This window comes from Penicillium atrosanguineum (genome assembly GCF_028827265.1).
Source record: "Penicillium atrosanguineum strain IBT 20685 chromosome Unknown utg000007l_segment0_segment0, whole genome shotgun sequence".
Taxonomy (NCBI): Eukaryota; Fungi; Ascomycota; class Eurotiomycetes; order Eurotiales; family Aspergillaceae; genus Penicillium; species Penicillium atrosanguineum.
Genome location: NW_026623139.1, coordinates 36,422 through 55,128, shown reverse-complemented (window position 1 = coordinate 55,128; position 18,707 = coordinate 36,422). Strand labels below are relative to the sequence as shown.

Here is an 18,707-nt window from a genome sequence, read left to right as displayed (position 1 = left end):
AGGATCATAGAGAGACTCGTGATTCGTATGTCCCGAGCCATCAGGGCTGGTCACTCTATGTCAGTATTACGCGAGAACCACATCACCTCAGCCTACCTACCTACCTTCATACTGAAATGGGATGGCTCGATGGCAGTCTGGCTCTGCAGACTGGGTAACAGCAACCAATGGACAACACACACACACAGCCAGCACGTAGTAGAGGTCGTCCTCCTGAGGGACCTCTCCCTCTCTATCCTCATGTAGAAGCTGCTGCTTACACCCAAGATATTCGTGACACCTCAAGCCGCAACTGTATTCATTATGTCATGCGTTCCACCGCTACAATATTGAGTTATGAGTCGGGGGACCACCAGGTGGAAACAGGTTTTCAATAAATGATTTGGGGCTCCACATTAAGAGGATCCCTTCCTGTGATTGGACATGATGCTTTTTGGGCGACCGATCGGATAACACTCGAATGTGGAGTGCGTAGCATTCAGGGTCTTTACCTGGACAAAATAATAGACCGAGACATTTTGATTCAAAACTGTTGGCGCTTGGATTTTAGCGTTATTGTTGCAGAAGGATCATAAGTACCAGTCCACGGAGGCTATTTCACCGAAGCGGCGGTGAAAATTGCCGAGTTCAAGGTACATCAGATATAATCGTAGCCTCACTGCGTCCCAGAACTATGCTTCAGTAGAAAAGATGAAGATTTTCATTGACGGTGCCTTATGAACGGGCTTTGTACCCTTTGCACATGGTCATTTGACTCCGAATAACGGAGACTAAGTTTTAAGGGGAAATATCCCCATATTTTGAGGCTGTGCGATCCACTCACAAACACATATCCCATAACTGCGGCTATTATTAGCCAACCCAATTAAGCAAAGCGGGTAGGGACTCCAGTACTGTAGTTCCCCCGGCGCTGCCGTTAAGAGCCTGGCAAATTATGTGTCGGTGTCTAAGACAAGGGCTTCGATGATCTGCAATGTCCTTGAGGATTTCGATATTTCCGCGAAATAATTCCGATGTTCTCAAGGGAGACTAAAAAAAGCATAAAAGAAATAGGGAATCCTCACCTGTGCCTTTCTTCCATCACGCAAATCCAGTCTCCTCAATCACTTCTCCATCACTCGCGGCCAACGATCCTTTCCACCTCATTCTCAAAGAATCAAAGTACCTAATATGCAGATCAAGAGCCTTTTGTTCGCTGTATCCCTCACGGCCACTACCACTGCCCTCCCGGCCACCCATTCTGAGACTTTCGGCATCGTCGCCATCCATTCCGGCTCTGATGTGCAGTATTCAAGTTTCAACGCTGCTAAGAGCAGTATCTTCGCTGGGTTGAAGAAGCAGGATGCTAGCTGCGCCCGCCCCAAAGAACAAGACGCTACTTTCTACATACAGAATGGTGCTCTCTTCCTTTACGACACATCTGCCACCCCCCAGGAGATTTATGTTGATCGTTCCGGCATGGGTATGTCTCAAGCCTATGTAGTCTCTTGGTCATTATAGACTAAGAAACCTATAGGCCAAGGTGTCATTGGATACACTACTGGTGCCCAAGGTGCCCCCAAGTATAGTGAACGTAAGGGGTGGACTATGAAGGATGGCCACCTCCAGTTTGCTGGTGACGATCTGATTGCTTGCCCCAACAGCATCGATGGGGCTTGGTCTATCTGGGCCTCCGCTGGTGTTGCAAACCCTGGTGGCAACAAGAACTGTGTAGGCGTTGCTGCCCGCGTCGAGAAGACCTCAAACCCCAACGGCTGCCTCTATACCGAGTAAATGAGCTATCATGCGTCGTGGTTGCACATGTGCACATAGAGAAATTTGACCTTAAGCGAGTGCCTAACTTGAAACATCATCCAAATTTTGTGCTGCTTATCTCAAGACTCAATAAAAGGAATTTCTATGATGACAAGGTACACTTCCAAAAGTAAAATAGAATTTAGGCATACTAGAGCGACAGATAGCGAAAAAATCTGTATCATAAATAAAAAATGTCGAAAGAAATAACTGAAAGGCCACAGCCTCCATAGTTAGGTCGAAAGTCATAATGTCTGACCATTAGGTATTATGAATAACCCTCGGATGTGCGACAGAGCTCGGCAACTACAGAAACAAACAGAACAAATTGATTTGAGACGATTTCACGAAGCTTCGGGGATAATCCGGAGAGAGGAGATCGTGAGCGTGAAAACGACCCCGAAGGAAAGTTACCTTTTGGCATACTTGGTATTTGATTGAAGAAAAGTCTATAAAAGTTTGTGTTTTGTGGGAATAATGTGAAGATCTCCGATTTTCTGATTCTCTTATGTCCAGTCGAATTTAGAGCACCCTTGGTGAAAAACAATTCATTGCTTCGTCGCGGGGAAATTTCCAGTGCCGAGAATGTCACCATCCTCCTCGCGACCCTTCTGCGCTCGGTCAATGCGAAATTGAGACGTCTTGAAAAGACTGGGCATCCTTGTCTCCTCAAACGAGATTCCCTGCGCGACCATCTTGGCTATTTCTTTCGATGCCAACCAAATGACCGGCATGCCGTGACCATTGAAGCCAGCAAGGATGAACTGATTTTCCCTGGCTGGAACCTGGCCGATATGAGGATTCGAATCGTAAGAATAGCCCATGACACCGGACCAAATCCTCTGAACACTGGCACCTGTGTTTTCCCAGCCATTAAACGTCCGTTGCATATAGTCGGAATAATAGTCCTTGGCAGCTTCAATCAGGACACTGTCGTCAACATTGTCGTACCATTGATCTCTGAACGACTTGAATTTAGCAGCTGCTCCCCCAACAACGATGCTTCCATCGGCTCGAGGGATCAAGTAGGAAAGTACGTTGTCATCAGTCCGATGAATATAAGAGTTGTTGAGCAGCGGGGCCCTGACTCCATCGGGGACAGTGATGCGACAGCAGATCCCTTTACAAGGAACAATGTTCTTTGTGTATTCAGGGAGAAGACCCGAGACGTATGCATTGTTCGCATGGATGACTCGCTTAGCATGCATTTGGCCACGCGGACTCTTGATTGAGTAACCTCCATTTTCGTCTGCGTCGATTGATAAAACCGGCGTGTTTGTTTGTAAGTTGACTTTGTTGCTGGAAACTAGCTTCTGAATGAGGTGCATAATGAATTTATATGGCCAAATCGTTCCGGCTGTGTAGGACGCGCATGCCACGGCGCCTTTGACACCACATAACTGGCAAAAGTTAGCATGGAGATCCCTAGATCGCCTTGTGATGCATAACTCACCCCTTCGACCTGATCGCCGGTATAGAATGCAACATCATCCATGTGAGCGAACTTTTCTGAGACCATGTAGTCGTAAATTGCTTTCGCTTTCTTTGCAGCTTCCTTGTTGCACCAGACATCAAAAGATCTTGCCATGGTAAAGTCACAGTCAATATTTTCCTCCTCAATGAATTTCTTCATCGCTTTAACATGTGCGATTTCAAATTCTGCAATCTCCGCTCCAGCCTTTGCTCCAGCGCGGTCAATGAAAGTTGGAATGTGGCCGTAAAGATCTGGTCGCAAATGGCCGCCATTCCGACCGGTTGCTCCGGAACAGGCCGATCGAGCTTCCAAGATTGTGATCGATCCGGCCAATTCACCGTGTTCTTGAGCGAGGTGATACGCAGTGGCTACGCCAGCGTATCCGGCACCAATAATCACAATGTCACTATGATCTGGAAGCTTGTCTGTTGAACGATAATTGCTGAGGTCATGGCCTGCCATCTGCCAGAAGCATTCGCCTGGGTTGTCGACCGGCAGACATGATGGGACATTCCCATTTGAGGCAGCGGATTGATCCGTGATCGAGCTTGGCATTTTGGCGATTCCGGGAAAAACAAACTGAAGGTGAGAACCGAACATAAGCAGAAGGCGCAGTGGTTGTTAAGAGAAAGCGATGGTCCATTGCGAATCGACAAGATGCTTCTTTACCCCGGTTGACCAGTCACCGGGTCGTTTGACCCCGCCGGGCCGGCTCCGCCGATAATAAGGGGCCGCTTATCTCTGATCCGGTTCCGCTGGAATGTTCAATATCTGGTTATCGGTACTTTGTCTTAGCATTAGTCTTTACCTATCGTATTTCCCCGCAAATTACACTGATAGCTTCATGGAATAGCATCGACCAATACGGCGTAGCCATCACCTCAAAGGTCCCTAGTCGATGTCCACAATTTTCGATTTAGCCGTAATTACCGCGAATTGAATACCGGTCGGCTTGGAAAAGCCCACTAATTTTCAATCGTCTTCATATAAGTGGTGGATGGAGTATTTGATCAAACCCGAAGCGAGTAAAGATAAAATAAAGGGCTAGCAAAAAATGTACAAAAGGCGCACAGATTTTTCTTGATCTTGAAATAAAATTTGGCATTGGTCATTGTCCGATCGTCATGAGTTCTGCAAGCATCGGCCAAGCTCAGTCCAACCGCCCATCGGGTGATGCTGTCTATATCGATCGAAAAGAGAGCGAAATTACCAATTGCGATGTCGAAAAACACAATGGGGACCTTGATACTGCCACTGCCCAGCTCGAAGAAATCCATGCTTTCAAGCAAGGGCTCCATCAACGGCACATTCAGATGATTGCCCTTGCAGGTACGATCGGGACAGGACTTTTCTTGAGCTCCGGTCGAGCAATTGCTACAGCTGGGCCCCTCGGTGCCTTTCTTGCCTATTCTATCATCGGCCTCGCAGTGTCAAGTGTTGTCTTCGCCGTCGGAGAGATGGGAGCCCTGGTTCCACTCAATGGCGGAGTCATTCGATATGCGGAAATATTCTGTGACCCTGCTCTAGCATTCGCCAATGGATGGAACCAAGTATACGCCTATATTGTCTCGATACCTTCGGAAATTGTGGCGGCGGCCATAATTATTGAGTTTTGGGTGACGATAAACAATGCTATCTGGATCACCATTTTCGGGATTTTAATGCTCGTTACGGCCCTCTTGTTTGTACGGGTATACGGTGAACTGGAGTTTGGTTTCTCTATGTTAAAGATCATGTTGGTCGTGGGCATAAACATCATGGCCCTAGTGATCACTTGTGGCGGCGCACCTAATAACACCGCGATCGGATTCACCTATTGGAAAGTCCCTGGGCCATTTGTTCAATACCTCGGGGTTACCGGCTCTCTAGGTCGGTTTCTAGGTTTTTGGAAGGCATTTGACAACGCTCTCTATTCTTACTCGGGAATCGAAAATATCACTATCGCTGCCGCTGAGACTCGAAACCCTCGACGTGCTATTCCGATGGCAGCTAAGCGTATCTTTATTCGAATTCTACTCTTCTACGTTCTGACGATCTTCATGGTCGGATTGGTAGTCGCTTCAAATGACCCTAATCTACTCGCCGAGACCGACACCGCTTCTCAATCGCCATTTGTGATCGCAGCTCGCAATGCTGGCATCAAAGTGGTTCCATCGATTATCAACGCTGTTGTTCTAACGTCAGCCTGGTCTTCGGGTAACTCTAATATGCTAGGAGGATCAAGAATTCTTTACGGCATGGCAGCTAATGGACATGCGCCCGCTGTCTTTATGCGGCTTAATCGCTTCGGCATTCCTTATGTGGCTGTTGCGCTCTATGGTATATTCATGGCTCTGGGCTATATGACACTCTCCTCGTCGGCTAGCACTGTATTTACCTGGATGCAAGACATTGTCTCAATTTCCACGCTGGTGAATTGGATCTGCATCTGCATCGTTTATTTGCGTTTTCTATACGGATGCCGCAAACAAGGCATTGATCGTCATCAAGAGCTCCCATGGGCTGCGCCACTGCAACCATACACAACTTGGGCATCACTGATTGTGTTTATTCTCTTATTCTTCACGGGTGGGTATTCCACATTCATGAAGAATAATTGGAGCACGGAAACGTTCATTTCGTCCTATCTCAACTTACCGCTTATTGTTTTCGTATATGTTGGATTCAAGGTCTACATGAAGACCAAGATACTGCCATTGGATCAAATACCAATCCGGCCCTTCATTGAGAAATATCAGCAAGATCCTGACATCGAGGAGCCTAAAGTCAATGTTGGATGGCGACGAATCAATATTTTATGGTCTTGAAAGCCAATTAAGCAAATAATATATACTTGTTGTACTGTGATGCACATAAGCCAGTGCCTAGGTAGCCCGCTTTCGTATATATTACTATATTGTACGAGGCGAGGCACATATGAACTTAACGCAAGTTCGGGAAATATATAGTCAAACTTTCAACTATTGTATTTATCTGTTTCCCAAGCTCTAAAGAACATATCACCGTAGCCACATCCACTGCGGGTACGTAAGATGCCATTGTGTTCGAAGACGCATATTCCCAGCTGTTCATCCAAGCAAGTTAAATGCCATTTTGCGGAGAACCGCGGGCCCTCCCAGGCTACTCAGGCTACCCAGGCGGGGGATCAATAGGTCTTCTGAAACGATACAACCAAAGCACTGCCTTAATGTAATCATCTCAGAATTATTCATCTCGTAATGGCGATGTGTCTAGGATTGAAACCACTGGTACGATAGTGGAAGGACCGGGCCGGAGTAGCCATTTAAGGCAATCGAACCCGGTGAGTCCGCGTATTTGCATTATCAGGCGCGGGGCAGCTTATCAACCGGCGGGGTCGTACGATGTTATCATTATGGCTGATATGACCGGTTAATTCGAGTATTTCCTTCCGATCGCATACTCCTCTGATCAATCAAATCACACCCGCGCATATATTTACAACTGAGTTGCCTCAATCGAAGTCTTCTTGCTTTCGCGGTAGCACTTGGACAATCGAGTACCATTGATGTGGTGACTGATAAGGCGATTGAATCTCTGCCAGACTCTGTCGACCATCCAATTATCACCAAGTAAGAAACCGGTTCAATTGATCATACACGTCTCGCAAGAACTCAACGGAACATGACGGGCCAAAAACACGTGGTCTTTGACGTCGTTGGCACTTGTGTTTCATTCGATGCATTCTACGACGCTATCAATAGAGTGATCGGAGATAAGCTTGCCGCAAACAATATCACTGCACCATTCTTCGGTTTCAGTTGGATGACAGCCGCAGAGCTTGAGTTCACCTTTCTGTCGGTCTCCGCACGGCACAAGCCATACAAACAGATCCTTGGATCTCTTTTTTTTCGCACTCTCCATATGGCAGGCATTGTCGCACCCCGGGATTTTGCGACGGACGCAGAGAGGGACCAGTGTGTTCAAGGTTACTCCGAATTGCAGTTGAGACCAGGAACGGTAAGATGCTTCGATATACTCAGGAAAGGAGGGTTTACTGTGTGGTGTCTCACTACCGGAGATATTAAACGCGTCCAAGGCTATTTTGAACGTGGGGGCGTCGATATGCCTTCAGAAAATGTGATTAGCTGCGACACGCATGGGCTGGCAAAGCCCGCGCTGGCAGCATACAAGCCTGCGTTTGACCGCTTTGCCCCCGAGGACGACAAATGGTTTGCAGCCGGTCATATGTGGGATGTTACTGCTGCAACCAAGGCCGGGTTTCGAGGAGCATACTGTACCGTATACGAGAAGGAGAGCTGTTTAGAGATCTTTGACGAGGTGATGGAAGTGACAGCTGACACACTACCCGAGATGGCGGAAAAGATCGTGGCGGCTTCAAAATAAGCGGAGGCTTTTGTACCGCGTTTTGTCTAATGTTAGTTTAGTGCCTGCGGAAAAGCCAAAAAAACTAATGCATTGAGTTCAGGCATCCTTTGCTGAAATTCACATGCCTAAATGTTGATTTCACATGCTAATTGGAATAATTATTCAGGCCGCCACAAAAAATCAATTAGTAGTAGTTCTCCTTGGCGCGTCTCGCTATTCTATTTTCGTCGTTCTCTTAGGAAGGAAGGAGGAAAAGAGAGAGATGTAGATTCTGTAGAAGGAAGCTATGGATCTGGATCTATCATGGAGGCTGAGGCAAGGGATGCGGTGAAGTGGGGCAGAAACCCTCATTCACTGTGAACACCTTCGATAAAGATTAAGGCATGGACTATGCGTCAGCACGTCAAATTTTCGGCCTCAGAAATGAGGCCGACAATAAATATGTCCTCCGGGCGCATATAATCTCCTTGAGAGATCTGATCCTAGAGATTCCCGGCGATTTGGGCAAAAGACTACCGACTTCAGAAGAGTGGATCAGAATCACCTCTTTTACAGAATGGGAAGCAGCCGACTCTAGAGGGAGAACCCGGACCAGGGCTAGGTACCCAACTCACCACCTACGCGGGCATCCCCAGAAAACCGAGAGCTTTGGTAGATGTGTTTTTCCGGTAACCATGAATGAATTCACCAATCAAGACGCACCAATCAAAACAATTTAAAATGATTGACCGAAAAACTCTGGTGTCGTAGGCTGGGGGACGAGGCCACGATCCGTGGTTTGCCGAGGTCTAACTTTGGGGCGTTTTAACCTTACGAGGCAGTGGTTGCCCATGGACGCCATCGACAGGAGTCAAAGGATAGTGAAAAAGAATGGTTGGTATGATGGTTGGCGAGATTAGAACCCGTGGCTTGAGTACCAGAATGACGACGGAAATCTAGACCAGTCAGCCCCGGCTTTTGCGTCCCCAGTTTGCCTCCCCCAGGTCTCAACGCCCTAACGCCTCCAGTTCGACCCCTCCGAATCCACACCCCACATCACCTTTTTACTGTACCTGAGCCCTACCTCTCTGCAAACATGGCTATGGTTTCTTTTTTGTACCTCTTATCCCCATTTTATACCTCTTAAGGGTCCCCTGAAGGGAAACTCGGGGATGTAGCATCTCACGTGACTCGGTTCCGCATGCGGGCATCATTGGTCTTCGGTGGAACGCCGGAGCTCATCCGTGAGAAGAGACGGCCCCTCCACAAATGCAACACTCCGGCCGTCGGCATCGGGCAAGCTACTTCGGGGGCCAAGAGTAAATGTGGTAACTCGAACGAGTTTTATGTAAAAGTATATCGGCTACGACACTCGGCCCCGGTCCATGCGAGCGACATTAGCGAAGGTTTTCCGACTGCAAAACGGACTGCGACTGGCCGTGACTGGAGGGAGAAAAGAAAAACTCTGATCCTGGTCCACAAACTCTCCCCGTAATTCCCCGTGAATGGATGGTCGGATGACCGAGTATGGTAATTCTAAAGTTGATCCTCCACCCGCTCTAGGAGTTTCTCCACCCCCACGAGGCATATCCAAGAGGGCTCTGACATGGGAGGCTTCAGGCAAAGGGAGGGACCTGGAGATTGGGCCCGGTCGGCCCTGAATGGAACCAGTGGCGCCTAATAAGCAATCGGGGCCGACCATTGGTGTGACCGTGCCTTTCAGCCGTACCCTGCGGTCTCCCCTGGTCCAAATGGACCATCTGCCCCATACCTGTGCCCTACCGCGTTCCTATATCCCCAACTCTCCCCCACCCCCGACCCGCCACGCGCGGGCTCCGAACGCAGGACGTTACGTTGGTGGCGGCCAAGGCCGAAAACTCATTTGGGCGCCACCCGAAATCTTAGCCGCTAGCCCCTTGGAAGTTAGCCTTGGTTGATCTTGACTGAATATGAAAGGCCTTGACTGGCCCTGACTGGCCTTGGCCGCTACTTGGCCCCTCTCGGCGGCTCGCGAGACTTGCCTAGAGGGCTAACCCGCCGACGTCATCTCTATACTCATTCGTCTGAACTCGTCTGAACTCGTCTGAACGCGGCTTGGCACTACCAGCCGTGAGATCGGGTGAGATGGGGCCCTAATTTTCCCCGAGAATACAAAAGGATGCTGATCGAAATGTCACTCCAGAGTGAGAGTTTTTTTCTTCGTCTTTGTTTTCTACCCTTGTCCTGGTCCCTCCTCCCTCCGTACAATAGGTAGAGGTATAGCCACAACAGGTCGACAAGATGTGGACAACAACCTGCGGCTTACGGGGCAAGAAGCTCCATCTAGCCATCACCATCACTTCCGTCGTGGGCTTCTCCCTCTTCGGTTATGATCAGGGTTTGATGTCTGGTCTTATCTCCGGATCTCAGTTCGTGAAGGAGTTCCCCCCTTTGGACGACTCCATCCGCCCCATTCCCGACGGTTATAGCAGCGTGAAAGCCTTCACATCCCATGTCTCCGTTCTCCAAGGTGCCGTCACGGCCTGTTACGAACTGGGCTGTTTCTTCGGTGCCATCTTCACTCTCTGCTTCGGTGAGCGTATCGGCCGCACTCCTCTTCTGGTGACTGGTGGTGCGCTGATGGTTCTCGGTACTGCCATTTCCACCGCTGCTTTCGGCCCTCACTGGGGTTTGGGCCAGTTCGTCGTCGGCCGTGTCATTTCCGGTCTCGGCAACGGCATGGACACTGCTACTATCCCCGTCTGGCAGTCCGAGTGCTCTCGCGCCCACAACCGTGGTTTCCTTGTCTGCTTCGAGGGTGCTATTATCGCTGTCGGTACATTTGTCGCATACTGGATCGATTTCGGTCTTTCCTACGTCGATTCCTCGGTCCAATGGCGTTTCCCCGTCGCTTTCCAAATCGTCTTCGCTCTCGCCGTCATCGTTGGAGCTCTGATGCTTCCTGAGTCCCCTCGTTGGTTTGTCATGCGGGGCCACGACCAGCAGGCATTGGAGGTCCTGGCTGCTCTTAACGACAGCACCGTCGATGCAGAGGATGTACTCACCGATTACAACCTGATGAAGGCCGACCTGAACGCCCAAGAGGGTGCCAAGGCCAGCTGGACCACCCTCTTCAGGTCTGGCAAGACCCAAGAATTCCAGCGCATGATGATCGGTTGCTCCGGCCAGTTCTTCCAACAGTTCACTGGCTGCAACGCTGCTATCTACTACTCCACTCTGCTGTTCCAGAACAACCTCAACATCAAGGGCAAACTGTCATTGGTTTTGGGCGGTGTCTTCGCCACGGTCTATGCTCTCGCAACGATCCCCTCTTTCTTCATGATTGAGAGGGTGGGCCGTCGCAAGTTGTTCTTGATTGGTTTCGCTGGTCAAGGTCTTTCTTTTATTATTACCATGGCTTGCCTGATCGATCCCACCACTCAAAACGCCAAGGGTGCCGCTGTCGGTATCTTCCTGTTCATCTGCTTCTTCGCCTTTACAACGCTGCCTCTGCCCTGGATCTACCCCCCGGAGATCAACCCTCTTCGTACCCGTACCATGGCTGCCTCGGCTTCCACCTGCACCAACTGGATCACTAACTTCGCCGTCGTCATGTTTACACCCGTGTTCTCCTCCACCAGTGGCTGGGGTATCTACCTCTTCTTCGCCCTTGTCAACTTCATCGGTATCCCCTTCGCCTGGTTCTTTTACCCTGAGACCGCCGGCCGCGATCTTGAGGAAATCGACATCATCTTCGCCAAGGCCCACATTGAGAAGAAGTGGCCTTACCAGATTGCCAACCAGATGCCTAAGCTCACTGTTGAGCAGATCTCTCAGATGCAAACCGAGCTGGGTCTGGATACCTCAGATCACCAGGTCGCCTCCGAGTCTGAGAAGGCCGAGATCGCGATGAGCAGTGGCGAAAGCGTGGAGAAGCACGCCTCGAACTAGTTTCTCGTCATTTTTACTTCGGCGTTCCATCCTGGAGACGGAACGCAGAAGTTTGCAATACCCCAAATGGATTTTAGACTCTCTTGATCCTCGCATTTTCATTTTATTTCTGTTTCTATTATGACGGTTATCATGTCGAGATGTGAGTGGTTCATCGCCACGATTTATTTTTGTCAGATAGCTTTTCCCCCTTTCTTTCCTACCAGTTTCATGGTTATCATGTCGACATGTGAGAGTGGTCAATGGCCTCCTTTGTGAGATAGCTTTCTTTTTCTCCTATTGGTTAATGAAAGAGACCTCGCAGCCAAATCCTGCGAACGGTCCGTACACTCAATTTTCCGATTCAATCTTGGAAGTCCATATGTATTAGTGACGCATGGTAGCATCGGGCATGGGTGCGAGCGAGGTAGTACACTTCATTTGCCGACGAGGCTTGAGCAACTTAAAATCGGCATGTGTACGATGCAACTCATTACTAATTTTCTTTGCACTACTAAGACTCAGTGAGCATAACCAACTTAGAAAGGCTTAAGGGCGCCATAATTATTATCAATATAAAACTAAATAAGGGGAAGACCCGGAAAGCGCCCGAAATACAATGACAGCTGATGTGTACATGAGTATCATAAAATTTAGATCATTCATGCTAAAAATGTGACTCACATAGTCGAATTTCTATAAAACTTGACTTAGATTAATAATTATCGACGGAGATCCTAGTTAGCTGGGTTCTATACCTTCAATTGATAGAATCCGGTTCTCGCTATGATGCCCAGATGAAAATGATTCTATCACCAGACAAGACGGGTGTCCAGGAAAGCCTTTGCAGGAAGTTTTACACCTCAGATGAACTATCAATAATGTTTCCAATAGGCTGAATACTTAAGGGTACTATAAGTATATGTGTTCTAAGTTGCCTTGTTTGGTTGCATCGCCCATTACACAATGCCGTAGCTTGAATTGAACCCCGTTGAATGATACTGGTAAAGATGAACCACACAGACCATCATTGCGGTATGTTGCATCAAAAGTTGATTCTTGAAACCGATTCGGTTCATCAGTAAGAAACGAAGCTTGCGTTAAATGGAAATAGCGTCAAATAACTTGCGAGATATCGGAAAGTAGGTAAACAGAGAAGTTTCAGTCTGACTTCCAGGGTCAACGCTGAAATTGTGGGGGTACAGCTCGTTAGCGTAGGAGGGGAATTGTATTTAGTGTGGGGGTGAGGGTGTCACGTTGGGCGCGGGGCCACGCACTGCGATAACAGAACCAATTGAGAATCTAAGTGGAAGGTTCGAATACTACCTTAGCTGAAGATAACCAGGGAGTTTCGCGTCGATCTCTATCTTTTACATGTCACATTACCTGACGACCCCTTACCTCCGGATTATAAATAAGGGCCCCCGCCTTTCCTCCAAATTCGAGTCTTTCCCTGGAAATAACCTGGCATCAGGACACGTTTTGTTTGCCCTTCACCTGCGACCACGACTTTACCTTCGGCCATTTACTTCCCTCATCGATCCAAAATGTATGCTCCTAAAGTTGGTGACAGGCTCGATAGCCTTGACACGCCATCCATGATTGCCGACCTTGATCTCGTGGAGGCAAACCTCAAAAAGCTTATGGACAAATTGCTTCCAACCGGGCTCAACATCCGCCCGCATCTCAAAACAACGAAAAGTGCTGCCATTGCCGGCAAGATGGTCAAAGCCGGCGCGAAGGGAGGATGTGTGGCAAAAGTGAGCGAAGCGGAAGCCATTGCAGCCACTGGGTTTGATGACCTGCTCATCACTTGCGAGATCGTGGGACTAGCCAAAGTCAAGCGACTGGTTGAATTGTATCGCAAGCATCGCAATATTAGGATTGTGGTTGACAGTGAGATTGGTGCAACGGCTATCAACGAGGCCCTGGCTGGTTCGGGCATTGACGAGCCCATTATGGTTCTGATTGACTTGGATGTTGGACTCCACCGGACTGGTGTCAAGCCCGGTGAACCGGCCCTTGCCCTGGCGCAGCACATTGCCGGACTCAGACACTTGAAACTCATTGGAGTCCAGGGCTACGAAGGTCATCTGCAGCACCTACATGACAAGGAGGATCGCAAAACCCAATGCCTAGAGTCCATGCAAATTTTGACCGGCACTGCTGATTCCCTGCGCAATGCCGGCTTCAAAATCGATGTTGTTACCACAGGGGGCACTGGCACGGCTGAATTCTGTGCTACAGTCCCCGGTGTGACCGAGCTTCAACCAGGATCCTTTATCTTCATGGACACGGACTACCGTAATGCCGTCGGCTCATTCTACTCCAATAGCCTTACAATTCTATCGACAGTTGTGAGCAAGCAAGGACCCAGGGCCGTCACTATTGATAGCGGACTGAAGTCATTGACGACCGACAGTGGCCTGGCAGAATGCAAAGACTCTAAATATACCTATGGGGTCCTTGGAGACGAACATGGGTCTCTTACTTGGGGAGAAGACACTCCTCCGCTTTCAGTCGGTGATCGGGTGGAAATGATACCCAGTCATATTGACCCCACGGTGAACCTGCATGACGTTTACTACGCTTACAGGGGAGCTGTGATCGAAGAAATTTGGCCAGTCGACTCGAGAGGTAAGGTCCAATAGGTGGGATTACGAAGCTTGCCTTCTCTTCCAAGTTCTATATCATTTAGCCAGAAAGGTAAGGCAACAGATGATACGTTCATATGCACAACAAGGTCGGGGATTGACAGTGGGATTTGAGTTATCTAGAGAAAAGCAACTGTTTGTATTGAAGAAACACCCTTCCCAGCATCGCCCTGCCGTTGCATTAAGGGCTTTTCCTAACAGCGCTTATACTGGTAGTGATATTTAACGTATTCCTAATCAATCTATCAATGAAAGCTGTATCAGTTTTGCGTGTAGCCTATAACCTACTTCTCCCATCGCATTACTCTATCACTCTTTCATAATTCTCCGTATTCAGTCATTACCCTCGAAGAAACTTGAAATTCGGCCAATTACGTCTCTCTGTAGCCTAGATAGCCTACGTCTCCCATAGCACCAATTTATCACGCTTACACATATCTCCGTATTCAGTCATCCCTTTTGACACCGTCAATGCTAAGTAGGCGCTTGTTTTGCACCGAAGTTAAATTTGGTGTCAACTACAGAAATAATCTAGCCAACATAGACAAAATATATCATTAAACTTGCGAATCTCGAACACGTATACCTTAGAAAAGTCGTAGCACTTGAAACTAAACATATCGCTTGGAATAACATCCATACAAAGGCAAATCTGGCTTCTTACCACAATCTAGCACAGTAAAGAGTGTGCTTAATCTTGCACAATATCGAAGCCCACCAGTATGAAGTACACAATTTGTCACTCTTTTTGCTTCCCCTTGTCCCGGCTTTATGCTTCCACTTCCTCTTAAGCAAACATTTTCAAAGTGCTTCGGTTTTGAATTCATTGCGATAACCAAGATATTAAATTGATTTCATAAAAATACAATATAGGCTCTTCTTGGGAGCCACCGGCAGCCAGCACCGACTGTAAAAGCCGACGTTGAACACTTAATTATGACTTACAAGAGGCAAAATTGTCAAAAATCAATATTATATGAGAAAGCATGGCTAAATCAGCTAAGACTATGAGGTCATTTTCGTATATATTGAGTTATTACGTAGCTCTACACGGATATGTATGGGCTTCCCAATGTTTTGAAGATACCTGTCAGCCCATGGAGGGATAACTTACCGCTAACAAGTGGTCACATTTAAGATCACATTTCCTATGTCTTTGTATGTAATCCTGCTTACTTATGGACTCGAGCGTGGTAACCGCCGAGTATCGGTCGTACGGACCGCCAAGCCCACCCGTAAGGGCAAGGGGAGTACTCTCAACAGCAGTCTCCTGAGTGTCTTCAATCAATCAATCATTTCAATCCACATCATATTGATTCCGCTTGACCTCATTGGCCGTCGTAACATACTAGGCTATACGAATATAGCCTTTGTAGACAATACCAAAACAAAATCTGTGCAAATATACAACTCAAGAAGAATATAAGGACATTCCTTTGACCCGAAACACCTATATATTATTGCTTAGGTGACCTTCACAAAAATACATATACACCCATGATCCAACCTGGAAAATAACGTAGACCTCGGCCTATTTAGTGACACTCAAAAACTGAGGCTAATCATACCGGAAGCTGGATATAAACAAAATATTGCAATGGGATTGAACAAATACACTACACTACGTAATTTTTTGGTAATTAAGTTCAAGTTGAAATTCGTCAACCGCTTATGGGTTTTAGCGCAATCTAGATCTCCTCATTCGCCAGAGAAACCTATTCTATCCATGAATCGCCTTGAAACCCCCAACCACGACATGGCCATGAGAGCAATAGAAACAGGTGAAATTATCAGGTCACATACAATAGCCCCCCAGAATCCCCATAATCTGACCAATAGTTCACTTAATTGATTTTTGCGTTTTGCAAGAGCCGGTAAAATCTTAAATAGTGACAAAAACCAAGAGATAGAAGCAATTTTTAGTTGTTGGCCGTCAAGGGTGTAACTTTAGTCTTCACAAGATTCTGTTCCAAACTTTTTGGAATGAACATGGAGAACGTCATTGCTCAAGAAGGTTGATCAGTCTTGCTGCCCAGTGCTCGGGAACCGGGATCACTTTCGAAAGCGTTGATTGAAGCCAAATTTCATAATATTCTACATGAATCCAGAAAAATTCGGAGTAAGTTAATTTTAAGCGGTATATTCGTGACTATTTCTTCTCAGAAATTTTTATGATTGCACAAGTATCCAGAACACAGGCTCGAAGAGTTATTGTGCTATTGCAAAGAAAAATAAGAGAGTGAAGAAAGTCCGAAAGAAAGGTAGAAGAAAAGGCTTCTCTCGTGGCTCTTGGACTATCTATGAGACTGGCGGTCAGCTGACCAACGATGGCTCTTGAACATCCTGAAATTTGTTATTTACAGTCGATTAATCCAAATTATATGGAATTGGAAACAAGATATGCCAGAAGCTTGTTGAGACATTTTAGCATCCATGGAGGTGTTGAAATGTCTCTTGACCGCCGCAGGGTCAGTGAATTTGAGCGTCGCAGAAATCGCCACATTATCCACAAAGTAAAGCACCTTGGAAGAATATACATGCTCCTGACGGCATAGCCATATTTTAATGCGAATAGACATACGAACTGGAAAAAAATTCTACTGGGTTGCATTTCCGATTCTGTATTCTCGGTAGGAATTAATACACTCGAGAATTGCCACGGAGGAGGAATTCACCGTCCACATGGCCGAAATCGCGGGATTGGTACTAGCACTCTGGTTCTCCGATAGGGTCCCAGTCTATGTCTGGACCGATAACCAAAGTGTATCAAATTCACTGTATTATCGAAAATAGGCGCCGGTCAATACATCAAGAAGCAACCATGATTCTATAAGACTATCCCTACTATAAGGTCTCCTTCCATTGGATCCTCGCTTATCTCCATGTGGTAGGCAACGAGCCAAAGCGCGCTATAGGGTAGCAGTCGGACGTGTAGTACGTTCCCCTATTAACCGAGAGGTTCTCAGACCGCGTGCTTCGCCAAGCGGCGAGGATGTCATTGAGAAGCTTAAGGATTAATAGTATCACTCGTGGAATATAGGCCACTCCACTCCTTCCTCTGGCGATAGCGACCGGATCTATAGTCCACTAGGGCGGCTATGAAAGGTATAGCTACGTTAACGCGGCGGAGACGGCTACACTCTTTAAGCCCGGATAGGTAAAATCGGCCTAAATTACTTCTTATCTACGATTAACCGCCCCAATATAGATGAATCCCTATACAGGGAAGCCTTTTAAGACTATTCATTATGTTTCGGCCGTGTAGGGAGGCGGATACCACGAAGCTTTTCGAGGCGCGGGGTACGCTTTTGTAGATGCTTCCCCACCACAGACCGTTGACTACCCGACCAAGGAAGGCTTGATCGGATAAAGATAGAAAAAGAATAAGATAGAGTGCAAAGGCCTTATGCACTCTAAATGAGTACAATCCACAATCCTCAAACAAAGGACTAAGAAGAAGGTCTTTCTAAGCAGATAGAAAGGGATAGTAGAATATTTGAAGAGAGTGAAAGGTCTGTCATTTCTACTTAGTGTCTCGCGCGTATTTATAGACAGAAAGTGGTCAAAGTCACATGCTTTATATCAGATAAACAGAATAGAATCAGGGAAGGAAATGTGATAGAACTGATGGCGTGATGAGGGATATGTCATCGATCTGGTGGGGTAAAGAGGGGTAAGTGGTTTGGAGGGGTAAATCATGTTCGCATCTCTTTCTTTTCTTCTTCTTCTTCTTCTTCTTCTTCTTCTTATGTTGAATAAGAGGATACCTTCACCTAATGTAGCATTGGTCCAAATTCCAACACATATGCCTATCAATAACACTATATAGGGCTATAGCAAGGTTTTCTCTAGTGTGTGAGCCATCCAATAGTTCAAACCTAAGTAATATCTGTCTATAATCCCAATTATTATCAAGAAAATAGCTAGTTATTGCCATAAATACTTAGTGAAAAGGAGAAGTCCAACAATCAAGGGCGAGTGATAGTTTTGCATCTATTAGAAGCATCTAAAGTATGCCTTTCTATCGAAGCGTAACGGTGCTTTGGAGCTGACGTGTAAGGGTTTTACCTATTTAAAGAACTAGGAGGGAAGGGGCTTGCTGGGTAAGACATAATAGATCTCGAAAATGCTAGTTTTTAATGATCTGGAATAGTAGGCGAAGGCTTATGATTATGACTAAAAGCTACTTTTTCCATTCATCTTCGTCCTATGATTGTAAAGGGGTTCGTTTAGCCTATAGATTATAATAATAGGTTATTAGTCTTATTTCTCTCTCACTTTATTCTCACTTCACTCTTACCTAGGTTTCAATCAAGGCTTTAATATTTCCTTGTCTCTGCTTGCCCTTCGGTAGACATCTATCCCTATACCTTAATATAGCATTTGTCCCATTTCGCGGATTGTAGGCAAGAATTAAACCGCAATCATTGCAAGAAACGCATGGTTCGCTAGTTTGTACCTCGGCTCCTTGCTCAAAATACTCCCAGACCTTAGATAATAAGCCCCTTTTACCCCAACGAGGATGCTCTACCTATGGTTTTGCCCCATAT

General features: G+C 47.0%; 6 protein-coding genes across 6 annotated transcripts; 5 read left to right on the top strand and 1 right to left on the bottom strand.

Annotated features, from left to right (window-relative positions):
* Window positions 1–1,170: 1,170 nt before the first annotated feature.
* On the top strand, window positions 1,171–1,773 carry aspf34 (cell wall protein PhiA; the record flags this gene model as incomplete). The annotated part of the gene is made up of 2 exons (XM_056888263.1): window positions 1,171–1,462; window positions 1,517–1,773. The coding sequence occupies 2 exons, from the start codon at window positions 1,171–1,173 to the stop codon at window positions 1,771–1,773; spliced, it is 549 nt and encodes a 182-aa protein (XP_056737565.1).
* Window positions 1,774–2,342: 569 nt separating this feature from the next.
* On the bottom strand, window positions 2,343–3,823 carry N7443_008206 (NAD(P)/FAD-dependent oxidoreductase; the record flags this gene model as incomplete). Its single annotated transcript, XM_056888262.1, has 2 exons — window positions 2,343–3,194; window positions 3,248–3,823. The coding sequence occupies 2 exons, from the start codon at window positions 3,821–3,823 to the stop codon at window positions 2,343–2,345; spliced, it is 1,428 nt and encodes a 475-aa protein (XP_056737564.1).
* Window positions 3,824–4,392: 569 nt separating this feature from the next.
* On the top strand, window positions 4,393–6,075 carry N7443_008205 (uncharacterized protein; the record flags this gene model as incomplete). The annotated part of the gene is made up of 1 exon (XM_056888261.1): window positions 4,393–6,075. The coding sequence occupies one exon, from the start codon at window positions 4,393–4,395 to the stop codon at window positions 6,073–6,075; it is 1,683 nt and encodes a 560-aa protein (XP_056737563.1).
* An 835-nt stretch (window positions 6,076–6,910) lies between these two features.
* N7443_008204 (putative 2-haloalkanoic acid dehalogenase) lies at window positions 6,911–7,633 on the top strand (the record flags this gene model as incomplete). The annotated part of the gene is made up of 1 exon (XM_056888260.1): window positions 6,911–7,633. The coding sequence occupies one exon, from the start codon at window positions 6,911–6,913 to the stop codon at window positions 7,631–7,633; it is 723 nt and encodes a 240-aa protein (XP_056737562.1).
* Window positions 7,634–9,874: 2,241 nt separating this feature from the next.
* Window positions 9,875–11,524, top strand: mfsA (glucose-inactivated glycerol proton symporter STL1; the record flags this gene model as incomplete). The annotated part of the gene is made up of 1 exon (XM_056888259.1): window positions 9,875–11,524. The coding sequence occupies one exon, from the start codon at window positions 9,875–9,877 to the stop codon at window positions 11,522–11,524; it is 1,650 nt and encodes a 549-aa protein (XP_056737561.1).
* A 1,526-nt stretch (window positions 11,525–13,050) lies between these two features.
* On the top strand, window positions 13,051–14,154 carry N7443_008202 (DSD1 family PLP-dependent enzyme; the record flags this gene model as incomplete). Its single annotated transcript, XM_056888258.1, has 1 exon — window positions 13,051–14,154. One exon carries the CDS (start codon window positions 13,051–13,053, stop codon window positions 14,152–14,154), a length of 1,104 nt encoding a protein of 367 aa, XP_056737560.1.
* Window positions 14,155–18,707: the final 4,553 nt, after the last annotated feature.